The sequence below is a fragment of the Echeneis naucrates genome, chromosome 20 (assembly GCF_900963305.1).
Source record: "Echeneis naucrates chromosome 20, fEcheNa1.1, whole genome shotgun sequence".
Classification (NCBI taxonomy): domain Eukaryota; kingdom Metazoa; phylum Chordata; class Actinopteri; order Carangiformes; family Echeneidae; genus Echeneis; species Echeneis naucrates.
This window is the reverse complement of record NC_042530.1, coordinates 13,522,308-13,543,905: the sequence shown is the minus strand read 5'-3', so window position 1 is coordinate 13,543,905 and position 21,598 is coordinate 13,522,308. Positions and strand designations below refer to the sequence as shown.

The window sequence follows — 21,598 nt, the reverse complement described above, 5'->3', positions numbered from 1 at the left end:
GGTGACATTCATTATAGCTAAAGTTGTGTTAAACTTAACCCTCGATGAAGGCTTATATCGTCTTCCGCTTTAATTTCTTTTTCTGATTATTTCTTGTTTACATTTTCAGCTGTGTAAACTTTTTAATTCCCTGAACTCCTCTTGGCCCCAGTCTTTGATTTAATGTGTGAAACACAACCAAAATCATTCCCCGGAGAAATTATTATAACGAGCAGGACATGGAATCCCCACATTAGACACATACATCCGAGCAAACAATCCGCTTTTGGGTGGAAAATTAAACTTTGTTCGTGGAAAATGTAAATTAGCCGATTCTCATTGTAGTAGAACAAAACCAAACAGGCTGTAGTTTTAACTTGTTTGAAATCGACTTAACATTTTCTTCAATATGATAAGAAGTAGCCTAAATAGAAACCACCTCTGTAACACAATTTCAGTAGCGTATATGCATTTATAATAGCATTATTTTGTTTGACTTTATTGTGGTTTTGAGTATCAATATTCCAATTTACTGGCCCTACAGCGCGCCCGAGGATTATTGTCCCTGCCGAGCCGCCGTAGCGATGGGAGATAACATGTCCAAGCGGCTGAAGCTGATCTCGGCTACCGAGGCAGAGATGGAGGAGCGCTCTTTTCCTAACCCGTACCCCGACTGGGACCAGGGAGTCCTCACCTCCAACCCAGGAGCAGAGGTGGATTACAACGAGCCGTTAGATGCAGAAGGAAAGGTAAGAACTTTTCGATTGTTTTTTTTTTTTATTATTTTTTTTGTTCCATCTGCTGACGTGCTAACTACAAACCACAGCTAGCTTAACCCCGTCCATTTGTGTCGCAGTTTATAATACTTGCCACAGTTTGTTTTAAAGTTGTACTTATGTACAGTGATGGACCTTAACACGTCGATAGCATTGAAAGCAGACTGTTAAATGTGAGATAAACTGAGTTGAGCTTATTGTCGCAAAAGCTTATGCTAAGTCGGAGACGTCGGTGACTGCTGCCCGACATTTTTCCTTGTTGCTATAGTGATGTCTGTATTTACAGCGACTGGACTCGGTGATATTTTGGTTTGTGGCGTTCAAACCTACAGGTACACCTGAAGGTGTTTGTTATCGCCGGGCTGCGTAGTAATCACGAAAGAAAGTACAGTTGCTTGTGTTGCCAGCTCAGTTCACCTTGCTCCTAATGACAACTGACACAGGCCGTCAGCACCCTAACTTTTATGGCCTGCAAAAATATATCCTCCTAAAACTGCATCGTCATCATCATCATCGTCTTTCTTCTGTGGGAAAGAGATTCAAAAGTGATCCTTCCAGCTGACAGAGTCGTGTTTTTGTTCTTGTTGTTTTTTTTCTTTTACCGATATGTTTGCGTATTATTGTATTTTTTGCGAATTTAATACACAAATGCATTTTATTCTTAAACTTTGAGTCCTCCATTCATTAAAGTCGTAAAACCTTTTGCACCAGCACCCTTGTCAAACAAACAAACAAACAAACAAACAAACAAAAAAAAAACACAACAAACAAAGGTGCATGATGCATAAATACTCCACCTGTGATGATTGTGGCTGTACTTTCACAGAAATAAAAAACAAACTTTGACAGCTTGTGTGGTGCATGATGCCTGCTGCAGAAATAAGACACAAATAAATAATGATTCGAGTATTTAAGTCAAAATGCAAAAGCCATTATCACTGACAGCAAGTGAGGGATTCTCTCCAAAGTCTACAGACAGTGACAGTGCCCCAAAACTCCAACTCTTCAGTTTTGTTTTCCTTGCAGTCTACACTTTGACATTATATGAGAAGTGTCAAGATCAGCAAGTCTCCAGAGAACTGATATCAGCAGCAGTAGTACTAAAGAGTATCAGCCGTGAGCACATAAAGTTATGAAAATCCGCAAGCAGAAAGCATTCATCAAGCAGTCACTACCTGCATTGCATAAAGCTTTTACTGTGACACAGTACTGGGGTTAACTGGTAACACAGTTTCAGGTCTAAGACCCCTAATCAATACTTATATCTTTAATTTCTCTAAGAGTAGATCAAGTCCACCTGAGTGAAGTCATCCTTCAGTTGAATGGAAACCACTTGAGGAAATTTGAACTTTTATTTGTGAAGTTTTTGGTCACAGTCTCAGATTTGCCAAAATGTATTTGCAGAGTCATGATATAACCTCCTTTACATTGAAATCACTATATAGCATCAATCCTGTCCTTTTAGTGGAACAAAAGAAAACTTTCCAGTAGAAGACTTCTGCTTTTTCATTTTGTGAGCTGCTAATAGAACTATGGAGCCTCGAGTGTGTTTTCTACTGCAGCATTAGATATTATTTTATAATAATTTTGGGATTATTCTTTTCAGCAATCTATTCTTTCAGTCTGTAACATGCTAAACCAGCATAATAATTTTCCAGAGTTGAAGGTGGAAGATTCATATATGTCTTGATTTGTTTAACCAGTTTTCCAAATCCCAAAGAATTAACAGTTATAGAAGCAGAAAAGCTCCCATCATAGAAACACCATAACATATCAATTGAGCAGATTGCCCTCCAGAACACACATGCAGCACGCACTCATGGACAAACCGACTGCCAGGCACACATGGAGGGCTGGGAAAGACACTGGTAACATCATTTATTTATTTTTTTAGCAGCCTGCCTAATCCAGCGGACACCCAGGATTTGTTCCAGTGTGCCCCATCACTAATGTGTATTTTATTAGCCAGCGGATGACCTGATGTTGGAGCCCCTTTTGTGCCAGTGCAGAGTTCACATTTAACTAAATGAGATTGCTGGGTTTTTTCATACATTTTCCGAATGAACAGGGTTGTTCTTATTTGTAATTAAACTGCTGGTGAAGGCCTAGGAATAACAAAACGGTTAGTGTATTGTTGTCCAGCACTTCAGTAGTTTGTATATTTATGTATAATATATACCCAGATACTCCTTTATAGCTAATTGTACACAGTGGTGTGACAAAGGGGATGCAGGCAGATCTTTCAATATTATGTAACACTATCAATTCTAGTTCCTTGTTTGCCTCTCTGAATATTTCATTGTTATACTAAATAGTACCATTTGTTCTTGTGAAACAGTGCTAGCTGTCATTTTGCCTCTGCTTTGTTCTCTTCCTCCACCATCGATCCCTTCAACCATGGGGAGCAGTGAGTCGGACAGAAAGAACAGAGGGGCTCGCTCATAATCCTATGTGCTTTAGGACAGGGGGCACACTCTGGTCAGGCTCTCTGGGCTTTAGCCTGAAGGACTGTCTCTTCTGTCAGTAGTGTCCTGGGGAAAAATTATTTATCTGACAAGCAACTGATTTCAATCAGAATTTAAACTTGTCACGTTTACTGCTAGTATATATACAGAAAGATAATATAAACCTAGAGAGAGCAGCCTGATATGATATAGAAGGGAGATTAGTTGTGTTAATCCTCCTTTCTTGATAGATAATCTGGATAAAAACAACCACTGGAACAAGAAACTATACTGTCGAACAATGTTTGTTTTAGTTTCATCTAACACCTTTAGAAGTTGATTGGTCCACTACTGTAATTTCCGGATTATAAACCACTACTTTTTTCACACGCCTTGAACCCTGTGGCTAATTTATGGATTTTTACAGGTAACGAGCTTCATGCCACCAATACATTTAGTGCCACATTTGACCAATGAAATTACCGAACAGGTCACAGTGGACCAATGAAATTGTTTGAATTATATTAAAAGGACTCAAACTAAATTCTTCAGATCAGTCATTTATTTTGCGCTTCATGCACACACCCTTATCATGGAAGACACATGAAGCAATGCATTTGATGCAGCTTTCAAGTCAAAGGCAATTGATCTGGTGAAAAGGCAAAATCTTTCTGTGTAACATAGTTAATGCCATATGCAATTTCCAACACCTGCGGCTTATAAACAAGCTCTGCCTATATATGTACAATATATAAATTTAGCTGGTGTGGCTTATATTCACTCTATAGTCCGGAAATTACGATAGTTGTTTTAGCCAGATGTAACTGCAGATTTTTGTATGATCAAACAGTGTCAAATTAATTATTCTCTAACGGCAATATTAGCTACATTCAGGCATATTTGTGATCCAATGTTAATGTATTGTGTACATTCAGTATAATTAAGAAATCAAATGCAGAAAGTCATGTGATATGCGTTTGAAAGACTTCGCTGGACTGGCTCTCAGCAGTAGACAAGAGAAACCTATTCTCTATGCCGCTCCTATTCATCTATCAGGCCACTGGATAGCAGTAAATGGGCCTGAGTCCTCTAAATAGCTCCTACATGTCTTGCGCACTCCCAGACTCCCATCCGTGTTTGTTTGAGGAGGTGGCTAGTGAGAGACACTCAGTGACTAAAAAAACTGCATAGCTGCTTCGATTCAGGAAGCTCCTTAGCTGTTCTTGTTATACAGTTCTATGGGCTAAGTGTGGACAGGGTATGTAGAGTATTAAGTAACTCCATGTCTCTATGTTCAAACAAGCTCATGAAGCATAATCTGATTATTGTTGTTAAATCTGTAAAAGGTAAATGGCGCCTAGTAGAAAATTACTTTATTAACATTGTATGGTTTCTGGATCTAAATCCTAATGAGTCTGGAATCTTTCTGCCACCCCTTACAACATTCTACTATTCAAGCCTCATATTTGTGATCCTAGCTACCTTTCTATAGTTTATCTATGCTAGACAATATTAGTTATCTCTGTGGTGTGATCTGTTTTTCACATCTGAAGCGACACCCTGGCTCAAGAAATTACAGCTATCAGTGGGTGGGATGGACTTCAACTAACATTGGTGGGCGGCAGGGGCAGTGTTGTCTGATGCTGATGTTTGGTTGATGTGTCAATGCATACCTAGTTTCTACTGTCTGAGTCTGACTGTCCGACCACAAAAAACAGAAGACCTGCCACTGGCATTGGCAAATTCCCTCTTATTAACAGATAGGTCAATATTAGTCAACGGGGGGGGGGGATATCAGTCGTTGCTGAGGTTTGGATGATCTATTGGTGCATCTGCAACTGTAATTCCACTGTTGTGGCTGCTGTTCATACATTTGCTCTCCCTTCTCAGGTAAGTGCAGGATTCCAGAAGAAGATTCAGAATAAGATCAAGGATCTCCTCCAGCAGATGGAAGAAGGCCTGAAGACAACTGATCCCCATGACTTCTCCACTTACACTGGCTGGACAGGTCTGTCCCCAGCACCATAAAACTGAGCTATTTCATGGTACTTGATAATCATTTGACCATTGAGCCCAACTGACCATTACATAATGTATGTGCTCCCCTCAACTGCAGGCATTGCCTTGCTATACCTGCAACTTTACAGAGTGTCCCAAGAGGCCTCCCACCTGCAGAGAGCCCTGGATTATGTGAAGAGGGCCATGAGGATCCTGAATGGCCGTAAAGTGACGTTCCTGTGTGGTGATGCTGGGCCGCTGGCAGTAGGTGCAGTGGTCCATCACAAACTAAATAACATTGCTGACAGCAAGGACTGTCTGTCAAGGTGAGCAGTTCTAACTTATTGTTCTGGTACTAGCAGCATAATCAGACTTATCCTATAAAAAAACCAGCAAGGGTTTGCCCAAATGTACATTATTTCCATGACACACTGAGGAAATATCTTTGTGGTGTCTTAAATGTCAACCATTCTTTAGCAAACATCACACTCTGTGTGTTTCATTTAGACTCCTTCAGCTACAACGATCAGTGCTGAGCCCAGACTCTGAGATGCCGGATGAGCTGCTGTATGGCCGGGCCGGCTACCTTTATGCTCTGCTCTATGTTAACAGAGAGATAGGAGCTGACACAGTGGATGAGGGTACTATTACAAAGGTGAGACACGTGCGCTTTTTTTTTTTTTTCCTCATGTTTTGGCAGCCTGGCAGGGATATGATGAATCATGACCATTAAGTATTATTTTGTATTATACATTTAGATTTTGAATCTCATTTAAGACACAAAGCTATGTAAGGTTGTATATTCTCCTATATTCTGAGCTAACTGTAAACACCAGCCAAATCATATCAAACCGTCTGCAATTATGAGTTCACAATTTTAATCAGAGCACCACTTGATTGAAATTGAGAGTAATTAGGCATGTTGGCATTTATTCAAAACCTATAATGAAATTGTTATTAAGTAGTTTTGAAAACCCAAATCACAAATCATTAGTTTTATAGTTAGTAGTAATTATAATTAGTAATTAGTAAGTATTTTTTATTGATAAAAACTGTACCTTAAATTTTCTTACTTGAGACTGTATAAAATATATTTCCTGTATTACCTCAACATGTCTTTAATATTTCTGCACTGTGAAATTGACAGAAATATACATTAGTAATGAAACATAGCATTTGCTAAAGTATATATCCACCAGGATATTATGTAGTGTCTGATTTAGTAGCTTGGTTTTTGTATGCTTGAATGATTTACTACTTAAAGTTTTTGCAAAATGATGCCTCTTATTTTAGTTTTCTAAGGGACAGCTGAAGATTTTTCTACTTCTCAGTGTTTTACAGTGTTTCAGATAATTTTCATTCTGATGAATAATGTTGAGGAGGTGAAAATGTACATCATAAGAAGGCATAGTGTAAGCTATCGTGGGTAGAGGCAAAGGTTGACTAGGACAGTAGAACGAGGACACACACACACACACACACACACACACACAAAAACAAACAGTGAACTTCACATGCCATTTTGACTTTTTCCTAAGTAGTCACACATACACAAAAACTGCAGCACCAGCTGTCTCCTTTGGCAAAGTGCCAGGCAAAAACACACATAGTGTAAGCATATGCGCATACACACACACACACAAACAGAAGCATGCAAAAGTAGCGGCTTATCGTCCAGAAATTATGGTATGTTAGTCGTAGTGTTATTATGGCAAATAAAGGAATAAAGTCTTTGATTCTCTAAAGCTCCAGTTTGCTGCGGCACTGCAGTTCTGTTCATATAACCAGTTATCAGCTCATATATCTGTCTGTCACGCAGTCACAGACGCGCGTACACACACTCTCTGTCAGCTTTACCAATCCCTGATATTGCTCCAGGGTGCTGTTGAGAGATCTTTACATCTTTTTCTTTGTTCTCTCTGGAGCATTATAAGTCATTACTTTCTCTTTGTCACGATTTTCACACTTCTTACCTTCAGGCTCGATTATTATACAAAATATCCAGCTTGTTCTGCTTTGGTGTTTCTGACTGACAGCTTGCAGTTTAGATACTGTAGCTCGCTGCTGAAAATAAATGTTTTGGTTTTTTTTAACCAAGTGTCTTACTCTGTATGAATCAGTTGCCCAGATTGGACAGAACAGTGAAATTGCATTATCTGTTGGTTCCTCTGCTCACAGCCTTAAGCACACTGTGCAGAGCATTAGTTCTGCATGTCTGTTCATGAATATTGCGTTTATTTGAACTTTATTTGAAACCCAGTCACCTAGACCGTTATGGTGATGATCAATACTGTCAATACCGTCAATCAGATTTATTTAGAATCTGATCACCGTATTGATTCTGAAGAGACAGCACTGGCAAAAGCATTAGAATTGATTGTAATTGATTTGGTTTGAATTAGTTGGACATTGGCCCAATATGCTAGCAATATGATGAGCTGTCAACTCAAATGAGGCCAAGTACCAGTGGGCTACACTCTAGCTGCAGCTTGTCTCGGCTTGTCACTGCACTGACTCACACTCAGTCAACACAATCTCTGTCGTTCCCTCCTTTTTTAATTCCGCTCTAGAAGCAACTGAAGGATTTTAACATCTAATGTAGTTCACTGAACTGTTCAAGGCAGTTATAGCTGGTTATATTCAGCCTGTTCAATCCTCTGAAGTCCCAGTGGCTTTTTGGAGACAGTTTTTTTTTTTTTTTTTTTGAAAATTAAGACTTGCTTTTGAGATAGTGGTTAGGGATTCAGTTGTGAGGATTCAGGAGTTAGGGAATGCATTATCAGTATCCTCACAAACAAAGTTGTATGTTTAAGAGAGAGCGGGATGAATCTGACAGGTTGATGGATGGTGCCTCTCTTGACAAAAAAATTAGAGATGCCTTCTTAGTTAAGTATATATAGAAGTCCATGAAGATTTATACGCTTTGATTAATCAAAATAAATATGTTACACATGTTGAAGTGGATTGGTGTGTGAAGAATTAATATAGAATTAGAAAGGAGCATTTGAGAAAAGCAGAGCCAGAGATGGCAATATAGATGCATTGGAGAGAGATGATTATGTGTAAATGTCCAGGCTGACTAATTCCTCTCTATCATTATGGAGGTACTGCTGTTGCTGCAGATCTGTTTTACTCTCCTTTTCATTTCCTTGATATTGCCTGAGGACAGATTAAACTGCTGACTCAGATCATCCAGCCCTACACCCAGACACAAATACAGGGATGGTCGGTATATAACCGATGCAATATAGCTGAGTTGAATGTTGACAGAAACCTGCAACAAAGAGTCATACAGTAAAAACATCCTCATCACAAATAAACCATGAACTGATCAAAATGATATATATATATATATATATATATATATATATATATATATATGTAGAGATTAGATGAGTAATTTGGATGTAACCCAGTATCCTGAAAATTTTGTTTTTTGAGGCATTATTGGATGTATTTAAGTTGTTTTCCTGGAATAGTCATATAGTAAACTGTGCACATTGAGGCAACTCAGAAAAGGTAAGTTATAGGTATTACATTTTTCAAAATAAAATATTAAGATGAAATATTGAAAAATGTCCCAGCAGCACCCTCCAAGACATCATTATTTAGCCAAGACATTATCTTGTCAAACTAAATCTTTCCCCAACTTTTTTTGGAGCCTAAACCTCAGGATCAAAACCACTCCTGACATAAATGTATAAATGTATAAATGTAAGTTTTAGGAGACAGGATTGATTTGTAAAGATGCCTGTCCCATAGTATAGTTAGCTAGCACATACCATGTAGTTTTAAAATGGTGTTGACTGTAAGAAAATTAAATTAATGAAGTGATTACACTTTTTTTTCTGAGCATTAGCTAATGAATCTATATAAGTCTCAATATAATATTCTCAATGAAAGCTTTCAAGAAGGTGTTTATCTGACTTCCATTAAGCCATTGAAAATAATGGTGTGGTGTAAAATAGCTGCAGGTGCTCCTGTCCATCCACATATCTATCCATCTCAAAGTGTTCCAGATGAGTTAAATGCCATGATCTTAACACAAACAACATACCATATCTCTTGAACTGAACAGCTATTTGTGACATAACTCTATCAGTTACTACTCATGGCCACAGGTGGGGGTTGGAAGAGGTTCATCTCAGTCTCATCTCAATTCCTATCACATTCTACCCACTTCCACTTGTAAACCAGACCCTGAGCAGTCAGGGCCCGAGACTGCTCCTACTCATCAGTATTACAGCCCCGCAAAAAATGAAGACATTCAACAAGGGACATGCCAGGTTGTAAATTCCATGTTGTATTTCTCTAAAAATCTGGCAAAAACCACAAAAGACTTTTTTGTCAATTTCAAAATATCCTATTGCCACACCAGGCAGGTCCAAATATGCAAGATCCCATTTGGTCTAAGCCAATGTATTTCAGTTTCATCAGAGCAAAGAATGGACTGCTGCTGTTCATCTGGCTCCTTATTATATTCTGGCAAAGTTTTAATCATTCAGTTTTGAGAGCAATGGTTTTCTTCTAGGGCACTGACACAGATTTCCAATCCAATCCGAAAGCACTTCCTCATGTGCTTTTCTGCGCAAAGTTGCATAAATAATGAATTGAGCATGGCATCATTTTTCAAGGATGCTCACTGACTCTTCTAATAGTAAAAGAGTGGCCCTGCCTACAATTTGAACTATCATCAAGGCCTGACCCAGTATGTCCTGAGTTGTCTTGTGTACTCTTTGCTACTTAAATGCACACAGACCCCCCAAAAAAATGAACATTTGCAGTGTCTATTCAAAGAGAGGAAATTTGATCTCTGGTTTCTCGACGACAGAGTTTTCAGCTGTTGACCTTTTCAGCTAATTGGCTTCTCTCTGGGCTTGTTTGCCTTTTGTTCCTATTCCAAACTGGCCACTTGTTTTGGAAGGCACTGAGTTATGCATCTAGGTCTCAGTCAGCCCCAAACAGTTTTCAAATGTCAGTGGAATCTACAGGGTCCAGCGTAACCTCTCTGCATACATCTCAACAAGCTACATGAAGAAGAAAATTAAATCTTCTTCCAGATTTTCCAAAATGGGCTTCCTTAAAGGCATATAACAGGAGCAATGAAAACTATTGTGCTTACCTTTCTAAATAAGATGTTAGAAAGCACTTTGCAGTAATAAGCAGACAAAAGACAAAAATGCACTGTATACACAACCAGTAATGGATTAAATTACTATAAAATCATGTAAAGCTGAACAAATGTAAGTCTAAACAGACTTCTGAGCAAATTTTTGAAATTGTTATGTAGTAGTTAGCAGTATATGTGAATTATGCAAAACAGATCAAGAAAATACTTCAAAAAGAAAAATCTCACAAATTCTTAATTAACAGCCAATATTTATTTATTTTTTACCAAGTCAAATACAAGCGCGCCTACTAGATTACAAGGTGGCACAACAACTGAGAGGAACTGGGACCCACAGTGTGAGCTCTTGATCCTCCATTATAAAGAAACAACACAGACTGTCATCTAAACTAAATAAACCGTGAGAGCTCAGGGTTACAAAACTGCAGCATTTTTAAAACAAATGAAGATCATGTAAAATTGTTGTAAAAAAATTGCAGCCAATATAATACTGAAAACTAAACTCGGATCAAACGAAGGTGTGTTTAAAACATATTATTGAAGTCTTTGGGAGAGGTTGTTCCTGCCTCTTAGAAGGCCACGAAAAAAACAGCGTAGTGTCAATTTGTCCCACCGTGATTTGTTATGTGTTTCATATGTAGTTAATGGTACACACAGAAGGAAAAACAAAGGATGAATTTCTCACAAAGAGTTGTGATCTGCTGTATTGAATATACTTTTGACCAATCCCAATTTATGGGTAAAAAATAGACTCTGGTTCTAGATAAGGTTTGAGAAATTAATTAGTAAGAGTGGCTCACAGGGGCAAATTAATTGTAATGCAAATACAAAAACATTTAACTTATAATGAATGGCATATATATATAAACATATGTTCATATTTGCATATCTTTGTCGAACCAAATCATATCTCAATAAAAGATTTGATTAAAGAAAAGTATAGTGAGCATTGATGAACATTGATATGCAAACATGCCAGATTATAGCTACAGCTAGTTTCCGTCCCTAGTTCCTTGACAGATTAAAGATATATTTTAAGAAATTCATAATTAATTAATATAATATTAATTAATATTTGTTTCGCCATCGAATCAGAGCCCTCTGAATTGTAATTGAATTGTGAGGTACCTAGAGATTCCTCCCCATATTTTGGGACTGGTGTGAGGACAATTTCTGTTCCTAGAAGTGAAAGAAGGCCATATTCTGCGTGGGGAAATTCACACATTTCTCTCTGTCTAATCACCAGGTGGTGACATCCATCGTGGAATCAGGAAAGAACATGTCAGCAGAGGAGAAGAAGACAGATCGCTGCCCACTGCTCTATGAATGGCACAAAAAGCAATACATTGGGGCTGCCCATGGTCTGGCAGGCATCTATTGCATGCTGATGCAGGTAATGGCGGATAAGAGACTGAATGGGTGTGGTGGGTTATCACTGAACGAGGCACTTTCTCTAAGGCAGACACCCTTTTCGTGCTGAATCTCTTTGGGATTTTATTTTATTTCTAATCATGTCCACTTGATTTATGCTGCACATCCTTTTGGTAAAGGTCTCTGTTGTGTGCATAGTCATAAATGAAAATATTTGCAAAATGAATCACTGTAAAAGAAGTGCAGCCAGTGAACACAGTCCTCAGTAATACCAGTGGAACAGAAACATCCACAGTTGGAATGGCAATTGGTCATGCTGAGGCATTGATCAAAAGCTGTGTTAATGCTTAAACCCTTTAAATCATAAAGCTCTATGGTGATTCAACTTAATTATTTGGTAAGAGAGCAGTTTTGATTATTGGACTCAGTCCAGAATAAATTGCAGCGAGAGACATTAATCAGTGGGTCAGTGATTTGGTGTCTGGTCTTTGAAGGGTCTTATGGTCCTGGGCTGAGAGCCAATAGAGCTGCTTGCTTCTGCAGCCAGACATCTCATGAGTGCTGTTAGCTGCTTAAGCAAAATTTTATCAAGGTGTGGGGTGCAGGTAAGTTTGAAGCAGCTCTCCAACTGCCTCTAGTCTGAGAATGATGGCGATATTGTTAATGCATATGAATTGTGCACAGATGCACAGCCCAGAGAAAAATGAAATTTTGTATTTAATTATTTCTTTGCAACATCAAGCATCAGAGAACAAGTGGAAGTCATACATTTCTTTGTCCCTCTGTTTTATGTAATTGCTGCTGGTAGCTGAGATTAGTGGTTTTATTTATTTATTTATTTATTTTAGTAATGGTGAGACAGATGTGCGAGTTCCACACCTCCTGCTCTATTTACTTGATTAGTGAAGTAAATCTGTTCAGAGTTGTTTGGCTGTGTTCTTGTTGTCCTGTGGTCATTAACATTCTGAGCTCCTTTTTTCTGGAAATTAAAAATTAATCCCTGCATCCATCTGAGGGTGTGTGTCAAGTGTGTCAAGTAATCAAGAAGAGTTAATGAATCCTTTTAGGACTAATTTTGTTCATCATGTTCTAATGCCAGGGACACTGCACACTAATCCATCCAGACACCCCAAGAATTAGCTCTGATGCTTTCTCTAATACAATGGATCTTCTTGTGAACATCAGGCATGAGTTATTTTTCAGTTCCAGTATCAGAGCCTTTCCTTTACCACTCTAGACAGTGTGACTTGATAGTCGAACTTGTGACTTACATGGGACTCTTCTCCATCAGTTCATTCCTGCTGTGTGGTCCTGACTGAATACTAATCACTCTCATTCTTCATATCTACTGATTTATACAAAGGAAAGTGAAAAAGAGCTACACTTTAGTATGCCAGTTCTATTTCCTATGTTGTACAAAGGGTCTTAATTTTTCAGGAAAAATTGCGAGTTGTGGGAACAGTTAAAATTAAACATCCTGGGCTGATTTTTATTTTCCCCCATATTTTTCTTAAACATTTTCCCATCTATATCATTTCAGCCCCAGGTGTAGTTAGTAAAACAGGATAGTAATAATAATGGAAATTATACTAATCTGACTCTGTCCATCTCTAGCCAGGAGCAAAGGTCCATCCAGACATGCTGTCAGAGTTGGTTCGCCCCTGCATCGACTATGTCCGCCACAAGAAATTTCGTTCTGGGAACTTTCCATCATCACTGAGCAACGAGAGTGATAGGCTGGTTCACTGGTGTCATGGAGCTCCTGGTGTCATCCACATGCTCATAATGGCTCATCAGGTGAGACTGTTTTCTGCTCTGAACTGAGTTTTCACATTGCCTGACTCAGTGACTTCCGCCTGAACTGACCTGTCACATGAACAGTACTGGCACCTTGTGGTGTGGCTGTGTGCTGCATGGACACCTTATTGTTTTCCATGCATGTTAAAATGTGTCAGATGACGCCATCTTAAAGAAAAAAGTTTTGAAAGTAGTTAATCTGTTTTAGTCACACAGGCATTTTGTTACTGACGAAAGTGTGGGCATGTGAATACCCCCCTTCTGTCTCGATAACACCACTCTTTGATTTCAGACACACACACACACACACACACACACACACACACACACACACACACACACACACACACACACACACACACACACACACACACAGAGTCTTCTGAAGCATTGTGGGTCAACTTCCTTTTGGCAATTAGAGAGCCACTTGGCAGCAAATGTGCTGCCATTCTGGCAGTCCTATCCCTCTCACTAATGCAGCGACTCTTTGGCACCACACAGAGAACAATGCACAATGGGAGACATGGTTACTTATCACTCTCGCTATGAGAAGAACACACAACAAATCTGCCATTTGTGTCTTCGGGACAGGAATTTTAGCAGCTGCATAGGTGTTGGCGGGTCAGCTGTTTCAATCGTCCTCTCAGCAGCATTATTTTACTTACTGAACATTGGTTCACAGCAAACTGGAATATGATGGAGGCACTTTAAGACAGCATAAGCACATTCTTAAAGTCAACTTGTCACACAGTGATAATAATGAAGATCTGTTACTATAAGGAGCTCTGACTAACTGTGATGGTCTCTTCAAGCAAGAGCATCCTTTGTTATATAGGCAGAAAGGCCTAAAGGAGTGCTGTATCATTCTTGTGGCTGTGCAACACAAAACTTATCAATATATCAGCTATGCGATAAATTGTCTCATCCCTTAGGCCTTATGTAACGTATTTCCCTTTGAAAATGACTATAACTATATCTATAGTGAGGTTTTCTTACAAATATGCAGTGCATATCTCTTCAAAGATTCAAGATGATGGGTCTTAGGCCTCTCTAGGGGCATAAAACTAAAGGCCAACCTCACTTCTTTAATGGGAGAATATGCATAGAACATTTAAAAGGTAAGCTCAGGAGCTCAGTGATCTGGTTGGAGATCATCCTGATGCGGGGAGATGTGAGGTTTTTTCAAGCTTTACAAGGAAGTAAATCAGACCACAAACCTAACCTGCTGGTGGTTTTTGTAAACTGCTTTTTTGCCTCAGGCTTGATTTGGGTTAATCTGTGTCTTGGCAGGTGTTTAAAGAGGAGAAGTACTTGAAGGAAGCTTCAGAATGTGCTGATGTCATCTGGCAGCGTGGGCTGCTCAGGAAAGGCTACGGTATCTGCCACGGCACTGCTGGTAACGGTTATGCCTTCCTGTCCCTGTACAAGGTCACCCAGGACAAGAAATACCTGTACCGGGCCTGCAAGGTAAGACAAAGGCGCAGTCTGCTTATAGAGAATTAATACATCTATTTAATTGTGGGAGAAAAGTAAGAATTTGCGTACTTTGCATACACTTTTTTTTTTTTTTTTTTTTTGGTCCAGAATTAGGTTGTTTTGATTGCTTTCCCCAAGCTTATTCTTCTTCATCTCAGTAGAGAATCAGTAGAGAAAGTGTGAAATAAATAATTTCTGTAAATAAACCAGCAGATCATATGCCAAATTACACCTAACATTTCTACTTACGATTAACCACGTATATTAAATACAAATCCACAAAGTCATCAGTGGGCAAGGAAGGAGCTGTTGAGTATTAGGTTGCCATAACAACGATGGAAGTGATCATAGCAATTCCACAGATCTTTCTTCTTTTCAAACGGAATTAAAGAACTGCACACAGTAGAGGTGTTGTTGGCAGAAATATTCTAATGCAGTAATTATTAGATGTATAATTTTTCCTTTTCATTGTCGCACACAAACACCAAGAAATGTTCATAAATGTGGGTGGTTTTTTTTTTTTTTGTTTGTTTGTTTTTTTTCCCCTTCAGTTTGCTGAGTGGTGTTTAGACTATGGCACCCATGGATGTCGCATCCCAGACAGACCCTACTCTCTTTTTGAAGGTACCAAATCATTATAATTCAAATCTCCACCAGACTAACTGCCCTTAGATCCACAGCTTTTAAGCCTACACAAAAGCAGGCCTGTGATTAGTCTTGCAGACATTCAGTCTGCTGCCCATCAGAGCTTCTGAGTAATTTTGTCATTGTGAAGTCAAATTGGCTGTAAGGCAAGACTCGTCTGGCAGCACAACAGAGCAGAAAAGCCTAAATATGTTGATGTGAACCACTAACAGCACAGAGGCAGGTCTAATCACAGTCTTTAAAGTCTTATTATTCATATGAACAGGTTTATATAAAATACTTCTGACTCTGAGAAACAAGTAATTCTGAGGGGTCAGCAGCTCAACAAGGAATTACTGAAGAAGAAGAAAATTGCCTCATGCTAGTGCATTATATATTATTATATTTTGTGTACCTGATTAATAAGTATATCAGTTGAAACATTTCATTGCCCGATCAATGAAATCAACTATGAAAACTTAAGCTGTAACATCACAACTGAATAAATGAGCTTTGAACTGAGCAGTAACATGCTATACTTTAGCCTTTTTTCTTCTTTTTTTTAAATTGTATTATATAATTATATGACTGAATTGCCATATTTTCTTTTTACGAGCAATATCATACGAGTTTTAAGACATTACTATCATAAATTATATTTAAACTGCATTTCAGTCAAATGTTGACCATTTTCTTAGTTTTTGTCTTTTATTTTAACTCAACAGCTTATGTATTAGAAATGTAGTTATGGTGGAACAATAGTCTCTCCAGTCTTTCTCTCTTCTTTGCTTTATTGTTAGTTTACAGTGTTTTACTTCCTTCATTTATAAATAATATCTCTGGTGCTTTTACAGAGAAGAATACCACGAACCGGGATGATGGACAGTGAAATGTGTAAAATGTGTTGCTGTCAGTAACAGATGGATTTCTTGTTTTCAGGTATGGCGGGGGCTATCCACTATCTTTCAGAGATGGCAAAGCCTGAAGCTTCCTGTTTCCCTGCCTTTGAACTTTGACCTGCCAGCTGATGGGACTGGGAATGGCTAACCTGAGTTTTTACCCAAACATTGGACAAGAATGCATTTGTGATATAGCTTTCAACCTTTCAGCTAAATTGGTCTGGATGAGACTGAAAATGTGCAAATTGAAGAAAGCCCCATGATGACAAAAGGGAAGATTGAATTTGGAACAGAACTACAAGTTGATTGTTTATGGTCCAGTGAAAATGGAAGAGGACAATAGGAATGAATTTTCTTTTTGGGGAGGATCTTTTGCTTCCTGTGGGGGTTGGTGGGGTTGTTCAAACCTGTGGGTCTTTCAGCTGTGTTGGCCTCCTGCAGTATATGGTGTGGATGGTGTTGAGGTAAAGATGTAGACCCCATGCCATCTCCTTACTGTTTAATTCCTGCTGGCATGGACACAGAAGAGCACACTATAAGCCCTCAGCCTTTAATATTGTAGCACCTAGGCCAAGAAAGAGGGTGTGTGTGTGTGTGTGTGTGTGTGTGTGTGTGTGTGTGTGTGTGTGTGTGTGTGTGTGTGTGTGTGTGTGTGTGTGTGTGTGTGTGTGTGTGTGTTTTGGTATTTCTTTGCCTCTGCATGCTCACTGTAAATGGCTCTTGGTGCCTCATATCCTAGTCAGTGTAGTGATTTCTTCTTCCTGTATTTGTAGCTGTGCCGTTGGAGTTCTCCAGGTGTTTGTTACACAGTGGTTTAAAAAAAATAAATAAATAAAAAAAAAAATCAATTTCTCTCACCATAATGGATCAGCCGTAGAGCCAAACATTAGATATTGACCAGCTGGAAGGGCCCATAGTGCTGTTATATTAGGATTCCACTTAGCAAGCTGGGCTGACAGACAAACTTCCCCCTTTCATACATTATCAGTTGATATTGCAATTATGCTTGAGTCACATATTCAGATGGAATAGTCTTTTTTTTTTTTTGCGTTTCATTTTCACTCTAAAAATATAACAGTGATGATGATGTGATTGTTGTTGGCCTTGTGGCAAACACGTATGCCCCTTCATGTCTATATTGTGACATATTTGACCTTAATCAAACAAATTGCTGCTGCTACGATGTGGATAATGCACTTGGTCACATTGCAATTTTGATAATATTTCAATGAACCTAATGAGTACTGATTTCCACTAGATGTTGCTTTTGCTGACCTTTCCAGAAATGCTGAGTCGCTCCTCTTTCACGCTCAGTGTTGCCACTGTTGGAGGGCACTGGATAGAATCAGATATCTTCTTTCCTTTGTGGGTATTTTTTAGTACTTAAGCAATGAAATCACAGATGGAGCAAAGGTTATGCTACAACTTGTAAAAATAAAATTTTGCTTTTGGTAATAAGTGTTGCACTATTAGTACAAAATTGTGCTCCTGATGTTCTTTCTAATCCCTCACTTCAACTTCCCCTACTTTGATCAGCCATAAAGTCAGACCTATGAGGGTTTTTTATTTATTTATTTATTTTTGTGAGTACAGAGAGCGAAGTCAGCACTATCGTGCAATGACAAGTTTCCTAGAAGTGTGGAAAATGCATTCTGAAATTCTAAATTCGGGGTTCACATGGTAACTGCTATAAAAGGTGGTTTGAAAAATTTACAGCTAAAAGCAGTGCTAATATCAATTCTGAGGTCCAGTTGTTATTTTGTTTTTATTTTTTTTTTTATTGTACATTAAAATATAGTATTGTGTTAATCCCAAAGAAATTGGTTTCAAATGTGTTAGTATGTCACCATTGGAACATTATGCATTAATTTACCTTAAAACACATTCTGTTTCTAAATGCATTTTACAAGAAAACACGCCAGTCAAAATTGATTGTACAAATTTTGTGCACTTTTTTATGGTTTACTTGTTTTATATATATATAAAGTATGATATTCATTTTGACAAGGGATTAAATCAGGTCATTAGTTTTGTTGTAAGCCTATTTTTTAATCAGACTAGTTTTTGGCGCTTACAGACTGTGAGATGTTGCCGATATATTGCAGGTCACACTGTAAAACACAGATCTAATCAACCTGGCTATGATCTCAAGGTTTATTTATTCACCAACTGAATCAAAGGCTATGATACTAAAAAGCCATAATAGAATATTTAGAGATCATTAGCAGCCATTCATTTGTGCTGCTCTAGTGCTAAATTATAGCTGTGTCTCAGTTCAGGAGCCAGATCCTTCAGACGCCCAGTCTGAGCCTCCCAAGGCTGCCAAGGCCAAATTGAAATGAGACAGCTCGGCCTACCAAGGGTTTCATGTTCAGATTTGGCCTCTGTTTTATTTGTGTAATTCACATAAAGTGATTAATCACAAGCATGCAATGAATTTTGGGATAGGCGTCTTAGATCCTCTCTTCAAATGCAACACTGGACCTTTTCAGATCCACAACCAACAGTATTGTAGGCACATTTCTTTCACATGGGCCTTCTTTTGTCGGGAACATGTTACAGTTGGAGTGCGTACCCACCGGTCAGTTTGGTTAGAGCTCCATATGTAACTTGAAGGCCTTGACGTTGTTTTGGTCTGTGTGGTATTAACATTGAGGTGAAGTGATGCCTGTACAGTCGATCCAATCCGACAGCACATGAATGCACATAAATGCCTAAGTCTCATCATGAATGTCATTGCATGAGGATGATGTCACATGTGAAACTTTGTTTATCAGGTCGCTGGTCCTTCTTAATGTATTTGGTGGTGATTTGTGATCCTGATCCCAGCAGGGAGAATTCTGGACATAAGTGGTGATGTGTTTATGTGTTTGAACTTTGTCTCTGTGTCTTTGATTTGACTCTGCCAAATGTGTATTTATTTATTTTGTTTTTTTTCCAAATTAAACTCCTGAGCTTCTAGTTTGACAAGTAAGTAATTGCTCTTCACGTGCTTTTTGGCTCAGTCAGTGCTTACAAAGGTCAAGTCAGAGAATTTCTGCAAGGTTTGGAAATAAAATGAATGGAGCTCTGGAATTGCTTCCTTCTTCTTTTATTAGTATCTTTATTATTATTGTTATTATTATTTCAGACAAAATGAATGCACATATGCATTTTTATAGAAGTATAAAAAAGGTTGATGTTGTTTGTCACTTCTGAGGCCAAGGGAACAAGTGTCCTTGTACTTATTTTGTTTTCCCAAGATTGTGATTTGGCTTTATCTTTCTTTCTGTTTTCTTTTTGACAAAGAGTTAGTTGATAAAAGCATGTCGACGAGGACCACAGTGCTTACGGTGCTATCAGTGTAGCCATACCTGTCCAGTCTCACTTCCCTTTTATAAGGGTTTCAGTCATGTGCTTGTTATTGTTCAGCATTTTATAATAGAACCTCAAGATGACTTTACTCTGGATTGACTCGTGCGCATCTGGTGGGATTGTGTGTCCTGGCCACACTATCTCACCAGATGCCCACACCCATAGAAGTTACTCAAAGAAAAAAGTGTCAGGTTTTACCACTCACTGAACTAGAGAAACAAAGATGCTGCACCATCATATGTGCAAGCCTCCATGATACTTACACTTGCTTTCAGAAAATGGAATTCATTATAATCTGTGCAGATAATCTCCATTTATAATTTTGACAGAAATGTGCAATTTTCTGGGCTTTTAAGTTTTTGTTCCTGTTTACTAAGAGTGATCAGAAAACATTCTGTTTGGCTGTGGAGATGACAGGGTTGTGTATTTATTTCATTTTTGTTATGAATGCAAGTGTGGCTCTTAGAAAGGTCGATGTTGATCTGTTTGTTTTGTCATCAACGTTGAGTGATCCTTAATAAGAAAGTATTTGAGGAATCAAGCAAAAACTAATGTCCACTACAGAGGACAAAAATTAATTACCAGGTCTCAGGAGGATAAGGCCTCAAGCATCACTCAACATTAATGACAAAAACAAACAGACCAACATCAACCTTATAAGCGATTCTTTGATTATTATTGTTTTGTTTTTTTTTTTTGTTTGTTTGTTTTTAGCTTGAGCCAATGCCTTTGTTATAGCACCAAATAGGCAAGACTTAAAGATTACTGATGACTGACCCATTCCAGGGTGTTCACAGGGTTTTTAAAGACTGAGGAAGGTATTAAATAATATTACATTTAATTGTACTGTTTAATTTACTGTTTTCAACCCTTCCAGGGCGAGCTGGGATTGGCTCCAGCACCTCCAGATAGATGGAGGGATGGATGGAATTTTCGATTTGAATGTGAGCTTTTGCAGTGGCCATGTGCGTAATGAATAAAGGTAGGCTTTTTTTTATAGTTGCTTTTCTCTTGTTTTTGAGGGTTCCTGTATCTTAAGATGGCATTAAGCCTTTTGTTAGCGCTACTCTGTTTCCAGTATAGTTGAACACCTTCCTATGTGTTGCTGGAACTGGAGATAGAGGTGGAGTCGAGGATAAAGCAGAACTGGGAAATACTCGGCATCTCTAGGCCAGCTTTATATGTTTCCCTCTGTATGTGGGACTCCACTGCCCAGTTTGAAAGACTCTATTGCTCTATAAATAAGGATTATATATTGGAATTCAATAAAATTTGCATTTCCCCATGCAGGGTCCACCCACTATGTCTCCCAGCTTCCTCCCGTAATGATGAGCGGATCTCCACAGAACAGAATCAGGTATGAACATTATTTATCCAACAGAGCAATGATCGAAAGTGAAGTTAAAAACATAGACTTAATCAAAATGTGAATTTAGAATTGCATATTTTTGTTTTAATTACAATAATTACCAGTTATTTTTGAAATGATAAATCCTAAGGCTTTTCTGAATAAAACTGCACCCAAACTCCTACTTTTCATATCTTAGCATTAAGACTTAGGACAGATTGATTCAGGATATTTTATTATGAGCGACATTATCCTCCATGTATCCGTGGTTCAATATACTTCATATAATTCTTTCAATTTATCAAATTAACGGCTGAAATGTTCGGAAAGTTCATAGAGAACATGCAGCCAATTTATTTTGTGGCATGAATAAACAGCACCAAGGAAACTCATTCACATTTTAT

The 21,598-nt window shown here is 38.4% G+C and overlaps 1 protein-coding gene across 1 annotated transcript; it reads left to right on the top strand.

Annotated features, from left to right (window-relative positions):
* Positions 1-563: 563 nt before the first annotated feature.
* On the top strand, positions 564-19,561 carry lancl2 (LanC lantibiotic synthetase component C-like 2 (bacterial)). The gene is made up of 9 exons (XM_029529115.1): positions 564-728; positions 5,090-5,207; positions 5,316-5,523; positions 5,705-5,852; positions 11,572-11,718; positions 13,311-13,493; positions 14,784-14,960; positions 15,521-15,593; positions 16,533-19,561. Exons 1-9 carry the CDS (start codon positions 564-566, stop codon positions 16,607-16,609), a joined length of 1,296 nt encoding a protein of 431 aa, XP_029384975.1. The 3' UTR covers positions 16,610-19,561.
* The last annotated feature ends 2,037 nt before the right edge of the window (positions 19,562-21,598 follow it).

Excerpts from the sequence above, each read along its gene's own strand:
- lancl2 (XM_029529115.1), top strand. The coding sequence starts at position 564 with ATGGGAGATAACATGTCCAAGCGGCTGAAGCTGATCTCGGCTACCGAG. Across the intron at positions 5,208-5,315 it reads CACTTACACTGGCTGGACAG|GCATTGCCTTGCTATACCTG; the intron begins GTCTGTCCCCAG and ends CCTCAACTGCAG. Across the intron at positions 14,961-15,520 it reads ACCTGTACCGGGCCTGCAAG|TTTGCTGAGTGGTGTTTAGA; the intron begins GTAAGACAAAGG and ends TTTCCCCTTCAG.